The sequence below is a fragment of the Malaclemys terrapin genome, chromosome 5 (genome assembly GCF_027887155.1).
Source record: "Malaclemys terrapin pileata isolate rMalTer1 chromosome 5, rMalTer1.hap1, whole genome shotgun sequence".
NCBI classification, from domain to species: Eukaryota; Metazoa; Chordata; order Testudines; family Emydidae; genus Malaclemys; species Malaclemys terrapin.
In genome coordinates, this window is record NC_071509.1 from 101,554,708 (window position 1) to 101,568,895 (window position 14,188).

Here is a 14,188-nt window from a genome sequence, read left to right on the forward strand (position 1 = left end):
AGCATGAAGCATTTTATACACATTACAACAAATCATGAAGCTCCTTATGTTGTACTCCTTATGCTTTAAACTGTAGGGTTCATCGGTTTCTTCTATTACATATAAATATGTAGCATAGCTTATAACTTGACTGGAACTTACACAGCCCAGTTTTTTCACCAACAGTAGAGAACAATCTGGTTGATTCTTGTGTTATGAGGCTACACCCACACGCTACCCATTTGAGCAGACCATATTCTTCATAGAAGACTTTTACAGGAGGATTTAGCTAAACCTCACCGATAAATACAATCACTCACACAAGCCACACACACACACACAGTATGCTCACACTACAGCCCAGCAACAAATGTACTAGCCCATGTTACTATGAATTTATTACTTATACAAAGTATTTTCCAGCATCTTGACTAGTATACTCTGGAGTATTAACATAATTAAAACTAAACTACATTTGTCCAACTAAATAAAGTATATTCTGTTATAGATTTTCCTTTGCTTTTTTTTTAAATTATGTTTGTTCATTTACTCTCATTCAGAAAATTTGATAATGTAAAATCAGTCTCCCAGTCATTGATATGAATTAGTGAGATTTTTACTAATTATGTAATCTTACCCAAAGGCCAATTGCATATATTATTATTCTAGCTAAGTACTTGGACTGCAAGTTTCAAAAAACTGTATCATAAAAAGCCCTAAGGGTATAATTCTCATTTACACTAATGCCCTTTTTCAACTCTTGGGCAGAGCCAGAGCCTTAAAGTGGGCATAAATTCAATTTGAGGCCCCTTAACTCTGTGTAAATGAGAATCAGCTCCTAAATCTTTTGGTAAGTAGTACTTGATATATCTCTAATACTTTACATTAGAGTTCTTTCCAATAATTGGACAAGCTATTATTCCTTCTCACTCTCCCACAAATGGAAGACAACTTCGCTAGAAAGCCAGTGACAATTACTGCCTATCCAAGAGGAAGAGCAAATAATGGGTCAGATTTTGCCCTTAGCAAAACTAGTGTTAATTTGGCATTAGTCATTGGGCTGAATTTACCCAGAGTTATCTTATTAAAAGCGAAAAAGCTTTAAAACAGAATTATTTTTAATATTAAAATGTTTTTCACTTCAATTTTTTTTATTATTTACAGTTTACCATATATTTACATTTTGCAATTAACTCAGGCTCCGCAATTACATTTATTGCTCACTTTCTCTTAGTTTCTAGTCAGTTACATTTTCTGGGTCTTATATACTAACAAACCTTTTTGTTGTTGTTATTGGTTCCTCACCACTCTATGGGAAACATTTGAATTCATAACCCAAACTTGTTAAGTGTAATAAAAAATGAATTACAAATTAACATCTGCAGAGCATTATTTTTTTTAACAAAAATGTGGTTTGTGTCTTAAACCAGTTGTCTGTCTCCCTTTCATGTTTATATTTAAAAATACTCTTTCTTATACTCTTCTTCCACTGAATTCCTCTTTAGAGGAAATATTTAATACTTTCTCAAGTGTTAGGAAACAAATAGTAACAATATAGCCTTTGTCTTCTGTCCAACCAGAAACATTACAGCAAATCTCAGGGTACATCTACACTACAGCGGGGAGTCGATTTAAGATACGCAAATTCAGCTACGTGAATAGCGTAGCTGAATTCGACATATTGCAGCCGACTTACCCCGTTGTGAGGACGGCGGCAAAATCGACTTCTGCCGCTTTTTGTCGGCGGCGCTTACTACCACCTCTGCTGGTGGAGTTAGAGCGCCGATTCGGGGATCGATTGTCGCGTCCCAACGGGACGCGATAAATCGATCCCCGAGAGGTCGATTTCTACCCGCCGATTCAGGCGGGTAGTATAGACCAGACCTCAGTCTCATCTTTATTCTTCTGTTGTAATGAAGTGCTATTCTGGAAGAACATGATTTTAGTGTAAATTATACTCATATTACCCAGATAGGGAAAGAAGATTTTAGCAATAAAATATATGTATTTTATTGTTACCTCATCTTGTTATATTTTAGCAAATAAGTCTAGATGTGTGGAATTAATATGACTTTCAGGTGAACTGAGGGGGATAAGAGAATGTTACTCTACGGATACATTTAACTGAACTGAATCTTGTTCAGCTAGGATTATGTTATATAGTCTCTCAAATGCAGCAGCATAAATAGTTTGCATCTATGCAGACAGCCGCCATGATTTGAATGCCTGTTATATGAGAGATGAGAAGGTTTATTTCTAGCAAACATACTGTAGCAATCTCACCCATATGTAATCATTGGTTGTATGATACAACAATAATAATAATAATAATTAATAATAAATAATTTGTGGAGTTTGGGGAGCAGGAGGTTTTGAAGGGAAGAGAAGAAGGAAGAGAGAAGAAAAAGACTGAAGATGTGAAAAAAATGTAGTAAAATACTGTATTATTTTCAAAGGAACCTCAGGGAGTTAGGCACCCAAATCCCTTTAAAATTCACTGGGAGCTGGAGAATAACTTCCCTAGGTTCCTTTGAAAATCCAAGACCCAACAACTACTACAATATACTTGGGTAAACTTTTAAAAATATGGGCAACGATTTTACAAAATATGTATCTAAAGATAAGCTCCTACATCCATATGTAGCCAACTAAATAAGTAACCTCGTTTTCAAAAGTATTGAGCAACCTGTAGCTCCCATGATAGTCAATGTGTGACATTTTTGATAGCCCGACTACTTATGGATTTCGACACTTATCTTTAGGCACACTTTTTTAAAAATCTTGGCCATAATAGTTTGTTTCTTCTCTTTAATGCAACTTAACTATATTTCACATCAGAAAACAACTTCTGTGTTTGTACAGTGCCTTGCACAATGGGGTCCTGGTCCATGACTGTGGCTCCTAGGCTCTACTGTAATACAAGTGACTAATAATGATAATAATACAGAAGTAATTCCATGTTTCTAATCATTTTCACTGTCCATCTCTGAATGCCCTCTATTCCTCCAATCTCTCTTTTTTAGATGGGGTGTAAGAACCTAAGTCCATAGGGAGGTGTACTACTGATTTATCATTCTTTCAGTTCATTACAACTTGCAGAGTACTAAGTGAAAGTCAATATGCCATCAGAAGGGGCTCACTGGGACTAAAACCCCATCCAGACACAGATTTAGGTTTCATTGGCTCTGGATTCACTGCATTACAGATTAACATTGTTTCCTTATGCCCTGTATATTGATGTTCCCATATGCAACCTTAACAGCTCCATGTGCTCTTCAAGGGGAGAGCTTTCTCTCTCCCTTCACATACACATATGCCCACCTCTGACTGACTGAAAGCCTAACTATGTACAGGCAGCAGAATAAGTGGAGATTCAAATTTGTAGCATCTTTAAAGAGACTGCATTCTTCTTGAATCTGTACATAGAGGAATGCTGACATTCATTAGTTACAAAGAATGCCTTACCCAGTGAGAATCTATGGCTGTCATTATCTGGGTGACAGGTTATTCTGACATCCTCCTGATGGCTGCAGTCATGCTTTCCCCACTCTCTCTTTGAGCACTGAAGGATGGTTGATTCTTTTCCTGAGCAGCTGACATCATCCAACCAGATAGGCCTAGTACTCTCTTCTGAGAAGCTTTCTGATGCACTTTTTCCATACCTGTGTAACAAATACGTATGCATAGTTTATGAGCAATACTGCACTGGGGATATATGATACTTCAGCACCGAAAAGGAAATGATTCTTTGTGGGTGGATAAAACCAACTGCTCTCAAGCACAAAGGGAATAGGCAAATTTAGCTCTGGCAAAAGAAAGTTCAGCTTCTGTTAAAGTCAATGGGAGCTATTTATGCCTTTTTCAGGGTAAATCAGGGCTCAAGGTCTTCTTAAAGAATGACTGTCACATTCAAACAAACTTGAAAAACATTACCCTTATGGCCCTCATTCATCAAAGCACTTAAACATTGATTTTGGGACTTAAGCATGTTCTTAAATTCAAGCATGTGCTCAAGTGCCTTGCTGAATTGAGGGCTCATAGACATTATATTCTGTATTCCCTTTTCTGTCATTGTTTATTATCAAGCTTTCTCTTGTCTAATTCCCTTTACTTCCTGCCTGATTTATTTGGAAATGCCACAATCCTGGAAGTACTATAGCAGAATTACTTTCTATTGTATCATGAATAATGGATTATGACTTCAGAGAGTGAATAAATGAAGCAAGAGAAAGGCAATGTACATAGTAAAAGAAATTCCATTTGCTCATAGTTATCTCTGTAACCAGACACAATAGGAAAGGTGATGCAGAATAAATATATGACATCGGAATGGGAGTTTTGTAAAAGATGCACTTTAAAAAATAGTTTTCCAGAGCATGGCTGTTAATTTTTTTGAGCTAGATACAGAAATACCTATACCATGGGTAAGCCTCAGTGACTTTAATGGGAGTTCCATGAGCAAAAGATTGGCAGAATCAAACTTTTGGTTTAGCATGGTGAAGCAGCTTCTCTTTCCAAAATGTGTTTGGCCTCAGCCAGCAAGTAGGATGATAGAAAGGAACTTGGTGCATGTCTAGGGACTGAAGTGAGACAAAGTTTCTGATCTTTCTGTTAAGAGGCCACAAATGTCTAAAAGAGACTGGAGGAAGTGGTGATGGAGTTTTATGGATTTCAGCTCAATTCTTTGCACATAGCACATATTACATCTCTACCCCGATATAACGCTGTCCTCAGGAGCCAAAAAATCTTACCGCGTTATAGGTGAAACTGTGTTATATCGAACTTGCTTTGATCTGCCGGAGCATGCAGCCCCCCCCCCCCCCCCCCCCCCCCCGAGTGCTGCTTTACTGCATTATATCCGAATTCGTGTTATATCGGGTCGCATTATATCAGGGGAGAGGTGTATTTCAAAAATTCAGAGGCCCAATTCTCCTCTTCCAGGATAAAAGTGATTCTCACTGAGATTGAGAATGGGAGTTTTTGGTATCCTGCAGAGAAGAATCAGGGTCTATGAGTGCAATGTGTCTCCATGAAACACATCTGTTGTAGGTGGCTGTTTATAACTTCAGTAGTATGAAGTTATGGCTGAGCTATGAAGTTCTTTTAATCTCAAGGAGGAATTTTCCTCACAGCCCATCCTGAAAATAACCATTAAGAATTCTCCCAAAAGGCCTGACCAAAGCCCAGGGAAGGCAATAAGAGTCTTCCCCTTGATTTCTTCCTCTACTCATTTGATAGCATAAACCAGGGGAAGGCAACCTATGGCACGCATGCCAAAGGCAGCACATGAGCTGATTTTCAATGGTACTCACACTGCCCGGGTCCTGGCCACCAGTCCGGGAGGCTCTGAATTTTAATTAATTTAATGTAAATTAAGCTTCTTATACGTTTTAAAAACCTTATTTATTTTACATATAACAATAGTTTAGTTATGTATTATAGACTTATAGAAAGAGACCTTCTAAAAATGTTAAAATGTATTACTAGCACGCGAAACCTTAAATCAGAGTGAATAAATGAAGACTCGGCACACCACTTCTGAAAGGTTGCCGACGCCTGTCATAAACACATCAAACTGGCTCAGAGCAGCACTGTGTTAATGTTCTTCGAAATCTGAGAACAACTAGCTTCATAAATCATTTAGGAAATTACTTTTTGTTTTTTGTTCAGTGTTCTGTTTCTTATTGCAGTGCGATCTACAAAGCTTTTCACAATACAAAACTGATGATCATGCGAATATTAGGTAAAAAAGACAACACAGCACATTTCATAGTTTGCAGAGTATAGACAGTATTTTGCAAAGTTTTATCACCACTGCTAAACCAAGCGTTTAGTTGTCTCATATAAAAGGATCTTACTTAAATCCCAGCTGCCGACAAACCACCTGTGTATTCAGCTCAGTCCACCCGTCATCACAGACTGTGCCCCACTGCCCGCTGTAATGTACCTCCAGACGTCCTTCATGACTGCCTTTCTGACCTGCTAGTCTTATTGCACCATCTGTGGCATTAGCAAGTAAGAAAAAGCAAGAATCAGTTCTGCTTAAGATGCAAGTACCTTGTCATTCCCCAGGAAAAGTAAAAACAAAATTTACGGTATTGGGTCAGACCAAAGGGGTACCATGTCTGGCAATAATGTTTGAACAGAAGGTGAAAAAAAAATCATGTACCTGTCAGCTGTGCAGTGCTTTATATGTAGCAATTGTTCAAGTGCAATGGAAAAAAATTTAAATCATTGATCCTCCCAACCTTTACTCACATGACTAGTTTGCAGGACTGGGCTTTTACTTTGCAATGTCAACGTATACAGTTTATCTGTGGCTCTACACATTCCTTTGTATATTCTCTTTATTTCCAAATTAAGAGCCATATATCATGGCTGCCATTAAAAAGTCAACATTCACTTACTTCCACTACACAGCTGAGATACCACTTACAGGAAAATACTACAGTATCTCATATACCACAGGAGAATGACTGTTGATAAATGCTGACCTTTTGATGGTGACCAAACAACAGCCCTCGCTCCACATCGAAATATCTATTGTTGTTGGTGGGAGAAGTATTACAAAATGAGAGCAGCATATGGCTGTAAATTTATATGAGCCAAATTATGCTCCTGATTTGCATGTATGGATGACCCACAGTACATGGATCTTGCACCTTCTGCATAGAAGGGAGATTGGTTACTCAACTGGTTTCTGAGATGTAAAGGCATCTTGCTGAATAGCAAGACCTTCTGTAGTTGCAAGTTTCACACATGCTTACAGCTGGTCCTGCAGGACAGGGCTGGCAGATTTTACTACTGCCTGTTGCTTGGCTTCAGTGCAACCAACAATTCTAAAACATATCACTCTTCCAAATCTCTCAATCCTGGGTCTGTAATTAATCATCAATATGCTAATTGCTCAGTAGACTACCTGTAAGAGGTGTGCAGGAAACTCCTGCATCTTCTTTGTGGCCACAGTTGTGTTCTCGCCAGGAGCTCTTTGGACACTGTTCTATGGACAACTCGTTCCCAGTACAACGTACTTCGTCCAGCAGCACTGGGCCTGAGCCTTCTCCAAAGTAAGCCTGGCTCCATGCCTTGGCTACTCCCCTGTCCAAACATAATAAGGAAAGACTCAAGAATCACAAGCCATCCGAAAGCGTCTTTAACTTGGTGGTAGTGGCTGAAATGTTGGATACCCTCTGATCAGCATAATTAACAGCAGCAAATTTTCAAGTAGCAAGTTAGGATTCACAAAAATAGTTATCTGGCTGGTCCCTGGCATTACTTTTTTTAATCTCACAATTAATCAAAATTAATTTTTTTAATCTCTTGACAGCCCTATTACATACATATAACAACAACAACAATGCTATGTACTTCTATAGTGACTTTCACCTGATCTCAGAGCACATTAATTAAACCTAACCCCTCACCCTCCATAAAAACAAACCTGACATGAAGTAGGTAAGCTTAATTATCCACATATTACAGATGGGGAAACTGTGGCACAGAAGGTCTTGACAAGCTTATACAGCAAATCAGTGACAGAACTGAGAATGCAGTTTTCCTACCTCTAGTCCTGTACTACTTTCACTACCAGAATTTATCTCCTTTTTCTACATAATGCTTCTTCAATACAAAAAACCTACAGGAATTCAAGATGTGCTCTTATATTAAGCATCATAAAAGACATTCTGTACTTTAACACTCAGTGATCTCAGGACTTTTCCATCTCTAATTGCCAGTATCCTATGTATCCATATATTAATGATCTTAATAGTTTGGTTTCTCTCTATACAGTGGTACCTCTGTCTACACTTCTTTTCTCATTTTAATGAGCAGTGATTTTCTGATATTCCATTATTAGGGGAGTGAGTGGATCTGTGGACAGTTCAGAGAAACTGCTGGCTTTGGGGTTTAAGTACCTAAAGGATTAGTTTAAATTAAAATAAATAGTTGTGTAACAATTTTTATTATTTATTTATTTGTGTATGGGGAAGTGTGCTGCTACTTAACTAATTTGCTTTGAGGAAGTAAGCCATTGTCAGTCATATATTCTTAACTAACAACCACCATCTTTTTGGAAGTAGGGAAGGTTGTGTGTGTTCTTAACTTGGGCAGGCCTTGAAGATTTTGATCTTAGATTTAATCATTACAACCCCTAAATATCTTTAAAACAAATATTCAGATGCTTTACTGTGACTTTTCAGTCTTTATGCACTTAAAATTCAGACAGTCTGACAAGGTAAGAGGTTTCCTTTTCCTTGATTTATCAATTTTAATTAATTATGGAATCACAGAAATAGAGGACTGGAAAGAACCTTGAGAGGTCACATAGTCTGTTACCCTCCCCTTCTCCCCCCAATCCCCCGTGCATTGAGGTAAGGGAGACAGGGGTGTGGGTGGGGGTGTTTGTATGCGTGCACATGCGTTCAAATCCATTTAATGCTTCGCTCATCCACCCTGTCGTATGTATCACTGAGTGCACTGCAAGCAAAGACAATGGGCATATCTAGACTAGGAAAAATGGTCATGCTTTAAAATGTGTTGGTAACTAATTAGCACCATTTTAAACATAACTTTGCATCTTATATAGAGAGGGCAGATAATGTTTCAAAACATGAAAACACTTGTTTATGGTCAGCTTGTTAGCTGAGGGGCCAAGGCTTCTGGGAGTTGCTCTTCTTGTCCTCTCCCCTGGGTGAATACCTCCACTGATTCAGCTTCCCCTGTGGGCACAGAGGGCAGCAAGGTGTGGGGGGTCAGGGTCTTAACATTCATTCAATGGAGTTGCACCAAGGAATAATTTGACCGAGTAGGATAAAGTAGGGGGTAACAGTTTCACAAGTGCCTAGGTGACTTAAGATCTTAAAGTTGCATTTTCAAAAGTGAAAGTCATTGGGATTTAGGCTCCTAAGTAACTTTTAAAAATGAGACTTAAATTTCTAGGTCACTTAGACCCAGATTTTTAAAGGTATGTGGTTCTAACTGATTTAGGAGTTTACGTTTCATTTTCAAAAATGATTTAGGCACTTATACGCATAAATTCCACTGACTGTCAATGGGATTTTGGCTCCTAAGTACCTAAGTCTCTTTCAAAAATGAAAATTAATCTAAATCAGTTATGCATTTCAACACTGACCACAGCAATACCAACATACTTTTAAAAATCTGGTCCTTAGGCCACATCTACACTACCCATTGGATCGGCGGGTAGTAATCAATCTATCGGGGATAGATTTATCACGTCTCATCTAGACGCAATAAATCAATCCCCGAATCGACGCCCATACTCCACCTCGGCAGGAGGAGTAAGCGGAGTTGATGGCGGAGCCGCGACGGTCAACTTGCCGCTGTGAGGACGGACAGGTAAGTCAAACTAAGATCCTTCGACTTCAGCTATGCGAATAGCGTAGCTGAAGTTGCGTATCTTAGATCAATCCCCTCCCCCTGCCCCAGTGTAGACCAGCCCTTAGACATTTTGGCATATGTTACCCACATCCATCACAGTAGCTTTAAATGAGAATTTTATTGCACTCTAATGTTATCTAGTGTTTAAAATGTAGCTTTTTAGTAGGAGAGCTACAGTAGAAAGAAAGAAAACGTCTGCAACAAAATGTTACCTGATACTTTGTGTACTTCCAAGAGTATATACATAAGGAGTGGGGGTTTTTTTAAAAAAAGGTAGCATACTGCCATCACCTTGGCATCATTCTAAGTCTCAACAGCTATTGTTATGGTTTGTTTTATTTTAACATTGCAATCACATCATTTTTTGGCATCTTACAATCCTAAGAACTTGTCTATGTGCAAAAGTTGTACCACTTTAACTATACTGGTAGAGTTAAAGTGACACAGCCCAGCAGTATGGATACTGTTATAGAAGTGTTTATACCATTATAGTTATTCCCATATGGGAAGGGAAATAAACTAAACTGGATAAGGCATCCTTATGCAATTATCACTATCCACATCTGGGGTTGTACAGATAAAAAAAAAAATCTGATAAAAAAAAATCACACACTGAAATACAGTAGTTATGCTGATACAAAAACAGTTTGTGGGCCAGGCCTTCAATACCCAGAACTCAGATAGCCTGATCTCTACATAGAGTAAGGATATTTAATCCCATTCACCTGCATGCATAAGGATGGTTTAGAGTAAGAATGGATTGGGGGGAATCTAACAAATCCACTTTATTTTAATAATCTGATACTAAATACTTTGCTAAAAATGTTCTTGTATCCAAGTATTACATGACACAGCATATAATTTGTAAAATAAAAATAAAAGCTACATTTATTTGTATACCAATCTTTCAGTCCATACTGCAGCAAAACTTTTATCCATACTAAATTATTATACAGCTTTATGCCTCTTCCTCCCAACAACATCCTCTGAGGGGTGCTCAGAACTTTTGAAAATTGGTATACTTATTTAGGCACCCACTCTTTAAAATCTAGGCCTTCCCCACCTAGTTTCTTGCAAGTGCTGCAGCATCTTGGATTTGTGCCTTTTTTTCAGCATCCCTTGTTTCAACATTTTTCCACCTTCATTTCTTTTCCCCCACTCTCGGTGTTGAGGGATCTCCCTTATCTTTCCCTATTCTGTTGATAACCTTTTAATATCCCATCCTAAAGCCCATGCATCATAATGATCCTCCCTCTGACTGAAAGTTGGATGGAATTCCTTCTAAGTACTACTTCTCTTAATTTGAATGGAGAAGTGAGTATTGGACCTCCCTAGAAAAGCATCCCAGGGCAGCCATTTTAGGAACCATTGAAATCTGGTCCTCCAGCAACTAGAAGGACTAGGAATGAGCAACAGCCAATCAAGGCCCAACAGGCCATAATAAAAGGAGCTGTTTGCTGCAAGCAAAGCAGCTCCTGATGGCAACTGTGGAGTGAGTGTTCTTTAGTGTATATCCAAAGGAACCAGGCTGGGCTAAGGCCCTTTGCTACCACAATTGGCGGCAGGAGGTCAGTAGCAACACTGCTGATTCAATTCTAGAGAAGGAATTAAGCCCCAGAAGGGTAAGAAACCATTTTATTTATAATTGGCTTGGAAGGGCAAGGAACTTCTTCCGACTGAGTTGTTGTACCTGGTTGGAGTTTGGAATGTGTGACCCAGCTAGAGGGCTCAGCCACAGATCTGCTGAGGTAGGCTGACAGCCTGCAGAGGTGCTGAAGATAGTAGCAGCACCATGCTCTCAGAGGCAACTATAACCCACCACAGTGTGCGTCTCATTTTGTGAGAGATGCTTTAGTTAGACATTATTGTCCTTGCATACTTCATCACATGCATTAGGAACTTTGAGTTCTAACAACAGATATCTTGCTCTTATATCTTGCCCTGGGAAGTGGTACTCAAACCAAGTTTGGAAAATACTAATTTAACATGTACCTAACATGTTTCATTTCCCCAGACCTTTGCAAATAGTAATAACCTATCTCAGAGGGGTGAGGTGAGGATTAAAGTAATGTCCCCTTGTCACAGAAGGGGTAGAGAGCTCAATGGCCTACCCAAAGTCACAGAAAGAGTCAGTGTCATAGTCCAGGTTAAAGAACTCAGGAATTTCTGGCTCCTAAGCAACAACTCAGAGCTCTTGACCACACTTCCCTACGCTAGTACTTCTCTCTTTTATGCCTCTCTTGGGAAAGGCACTCATTTGAACCTGTGCTGTGTGTTATCACAGAAGATGCCACTGTTATGTAGCACAATTGCCAACTCTTTACTGCAAGTCTCATGGTATCTTGTGTTTTTTCTTAAAGCTCCAGCTCACAGAATCATGTAAATAATGAGAATCTCTGCTTTTTTTCCTTTTTTTAATGAATTCTCTAGCCCTCTAGGTTGTGGGAAAACTTGAAAACATTAAGCCTTTAGGCTTTAAAATCGGAAGGCAAATAAAGATAACCACATCTATTATTCTTAAAAATCTCATGATTGTAGGACCTGACTCATGACTTTTCAACGCTTGTATTAGGTAGAGAAGTAGCCACTTCAACCAGACCTGTTCTGTTTGTTATACTTCATAAAGTGCTGTTTTATTAAGTGATACAAATTTGGGTTAGGTACTATATATTATGAATCTGTAGTATGTTATATTGCAGGGGTCGGCAACCTTTGGCACACGGTTTGCCAGGGTAAGCACCCTGGCGGGCCGGGCCAGTTTGTTTACCTGCTGCATCCATGGGTTCGGCCGACTGCGGATCCCACTGGCCGCGGTTCACCGACCCAGGCCAATGGGGGTGGCGGGAAGTGGCGCGGGCCGAGGGATCTGCTGGCCGCCGCTTCCTGCTGCCCACGTTGGCCTGGAGCGGCGAACCGCAGCCAGTGGGAGCCGCGATTGGCCGAACCTGCGGACGCAGCAGATAAACAAACTGGCCCGGCCCGCCAGGGTGCTTACCCTGGCAAGCCTCATGCCAAAGGTTGCCAACCCCTGTTATATTGTGTGCTGTAAAGTGCAAAAATACACTAAGACCAATTTTTCAAGATGAGGTGGCTAATCCATATTTAAACCATTAAATAACAGTTGCCCAATCTTCAAAGATGCTGAGTGCCTTTACTTCCCATTGATTTTGAGGGGCTTTGTGGATGCTCAGCACTTCTTGATATCAGGCTATATTTATATACATGGCTAAATATGGACTTAAGAACCTACTTTTAGGGCATTCGCTTTTGAAAATCTTGGCCTCTATATATTATTTTTTCATGAAATGTATTACTTGTGCTCCCTGCATATTGGCAAACTACTGGTGTAAAAGTACTATTTTGTACAACAGTAAGACTGGCCTACTGGTAGACTTTTAGAGGGCTTTATTTTAACACAACTGAAAGCTCACTTCAGCATAAGCACATCTTCTTCCAGGGTCCAAATACAATGCTTTACTAGTAGTAAAGCTGTCATGGGTTCTCCTTGAAAACTCAGACATTTGTAAACATCAATCTCTGAGCTAACTATAACCCCTATGCCACTATTTAGTGTATATCCAGTAAGGTGTGAATCTTTGGTACGACTCTTATTAGTATTAGAGAGCATTTTCCAGAGACAGTACTTCCAAGAATAATGTTAGAATGGCAGGGTGGGGACAGTAGTGTGATACATTACAGAATCATGTATTAAGATGGTATGCATGGGAACCAGTCAGTATAGAAAATTACATATATTTAATAAGGTAGGAAACTCTGCAATTCCATTATCAAGAATCAAAAAATAATTTCCTTGCTTTGGAAATACGTTCATCCAGAAGATTTCACAAAATGACAGGGTAAGAAAATTAGATTGGTGCTTAATTCCCCTCCTGCCACCTTTGCAATTTTAACATGATATAAAATCTCATCTCTTGCCGTTCCCAGAAGCCTTGTTAACATCTTGCTTTCATCTCCCAGGCAACTTCACCAATATTAAAAGGTCTTCAACCTTTCTTTTAAAAAATTAAATTAGGAGTTAAATTGTAGATGATATTTCAGTTTTAATGAACTGTCCTTGCTTTGCAATTATAAAAGGTAGGCAAAATATAGAGGCCAGAAGGAGAGCAGCCCCAGACTCTCACAGGTCCTAACTGCTGGGCTGGGATAACTGTGATAAATTATCTGACTTCAGTTTATGGAGTAACATTTGCATAGCATGCTAACCACATGTAATAAAAAAGCCTCTTCCAGTATCTCCTGCTTCTTATAGGTCTCATTACACAGCAGACGGAGACTACGGCATGCAAAAGAGAGAAATTTACCATCTGCTAAGAGGCCTGCAGAAATTGGGGAGATAATGTTTCAACTCCTGACCGTGAAAACAAAGTATATTATACTCTAATGAGACTCTAGATTTCCAATGCATCAGAGACCACAAATCCCACTGAAATAACAAATTGGTGTTTATCAAAAAGTATATGGGGAAACCAAATAATGAAATAAATGAGCAGTAGTTTCTGCTTATCACCAGAAGATTAATCCTCTGAGGTTTTATATTCTAGTAATGCTAAAGCAAAGCTGAAAGAGCATGGGATACTATTGCTGAGAGGGTTTATTTTACACTTTGTAGCACATTTCCATTTGGATTAACTGTAGGCAAATGTGGATGTTTGCCCTATTTTGTAACTGCTGTGCCTGCCTCTGTTGGTAAAATTTCAGCCCGGGGATAAAGAGCACACCTGTCAAGACATCTTGCTTCTTTGGGTACATCTACGCTATATCTGGGAGCGTGCTTCCCAGCTTGGGT

The 14,188-nt window shown here is 39.2% G+C and overlaps 1 protein-coding gene across 3 annotated transcripts in view; it reads right to left on the reverse strand.

Annotated features, from left to right (window-relative positions):
- The window catches only part of PRSS12 (serine protease 12), a 72,084-nt gene that overhangs the window by 39,410 nt on the left and 18,486 nt on the right, over positions 1 to 14,188 (reverse strand). For all 3 annotated transcript variants that reach the window (XM_054030502.1, XM_054030501.1, XM_054030500.1), the window contains 3 exons: positions 6,899 to 7,077; positions 5,838 to 5,979; positions 3,445 to 3,641 (listed from right to left, as the gene is read on the reverse strand). In XM_054030502.1, the coding sequence (XP_053886477.1) occupies positions 3,445 to 3,641; positions 5,838 to 5,979; positions 6,899 to 7,077 (518 nt within the window). The remainder of the gene's footprint in view (positions 1 to 3,444; positions 3,642 to 5,837; positions 5,980 to 6,898; positions 7,078 to 14,188) is intronic.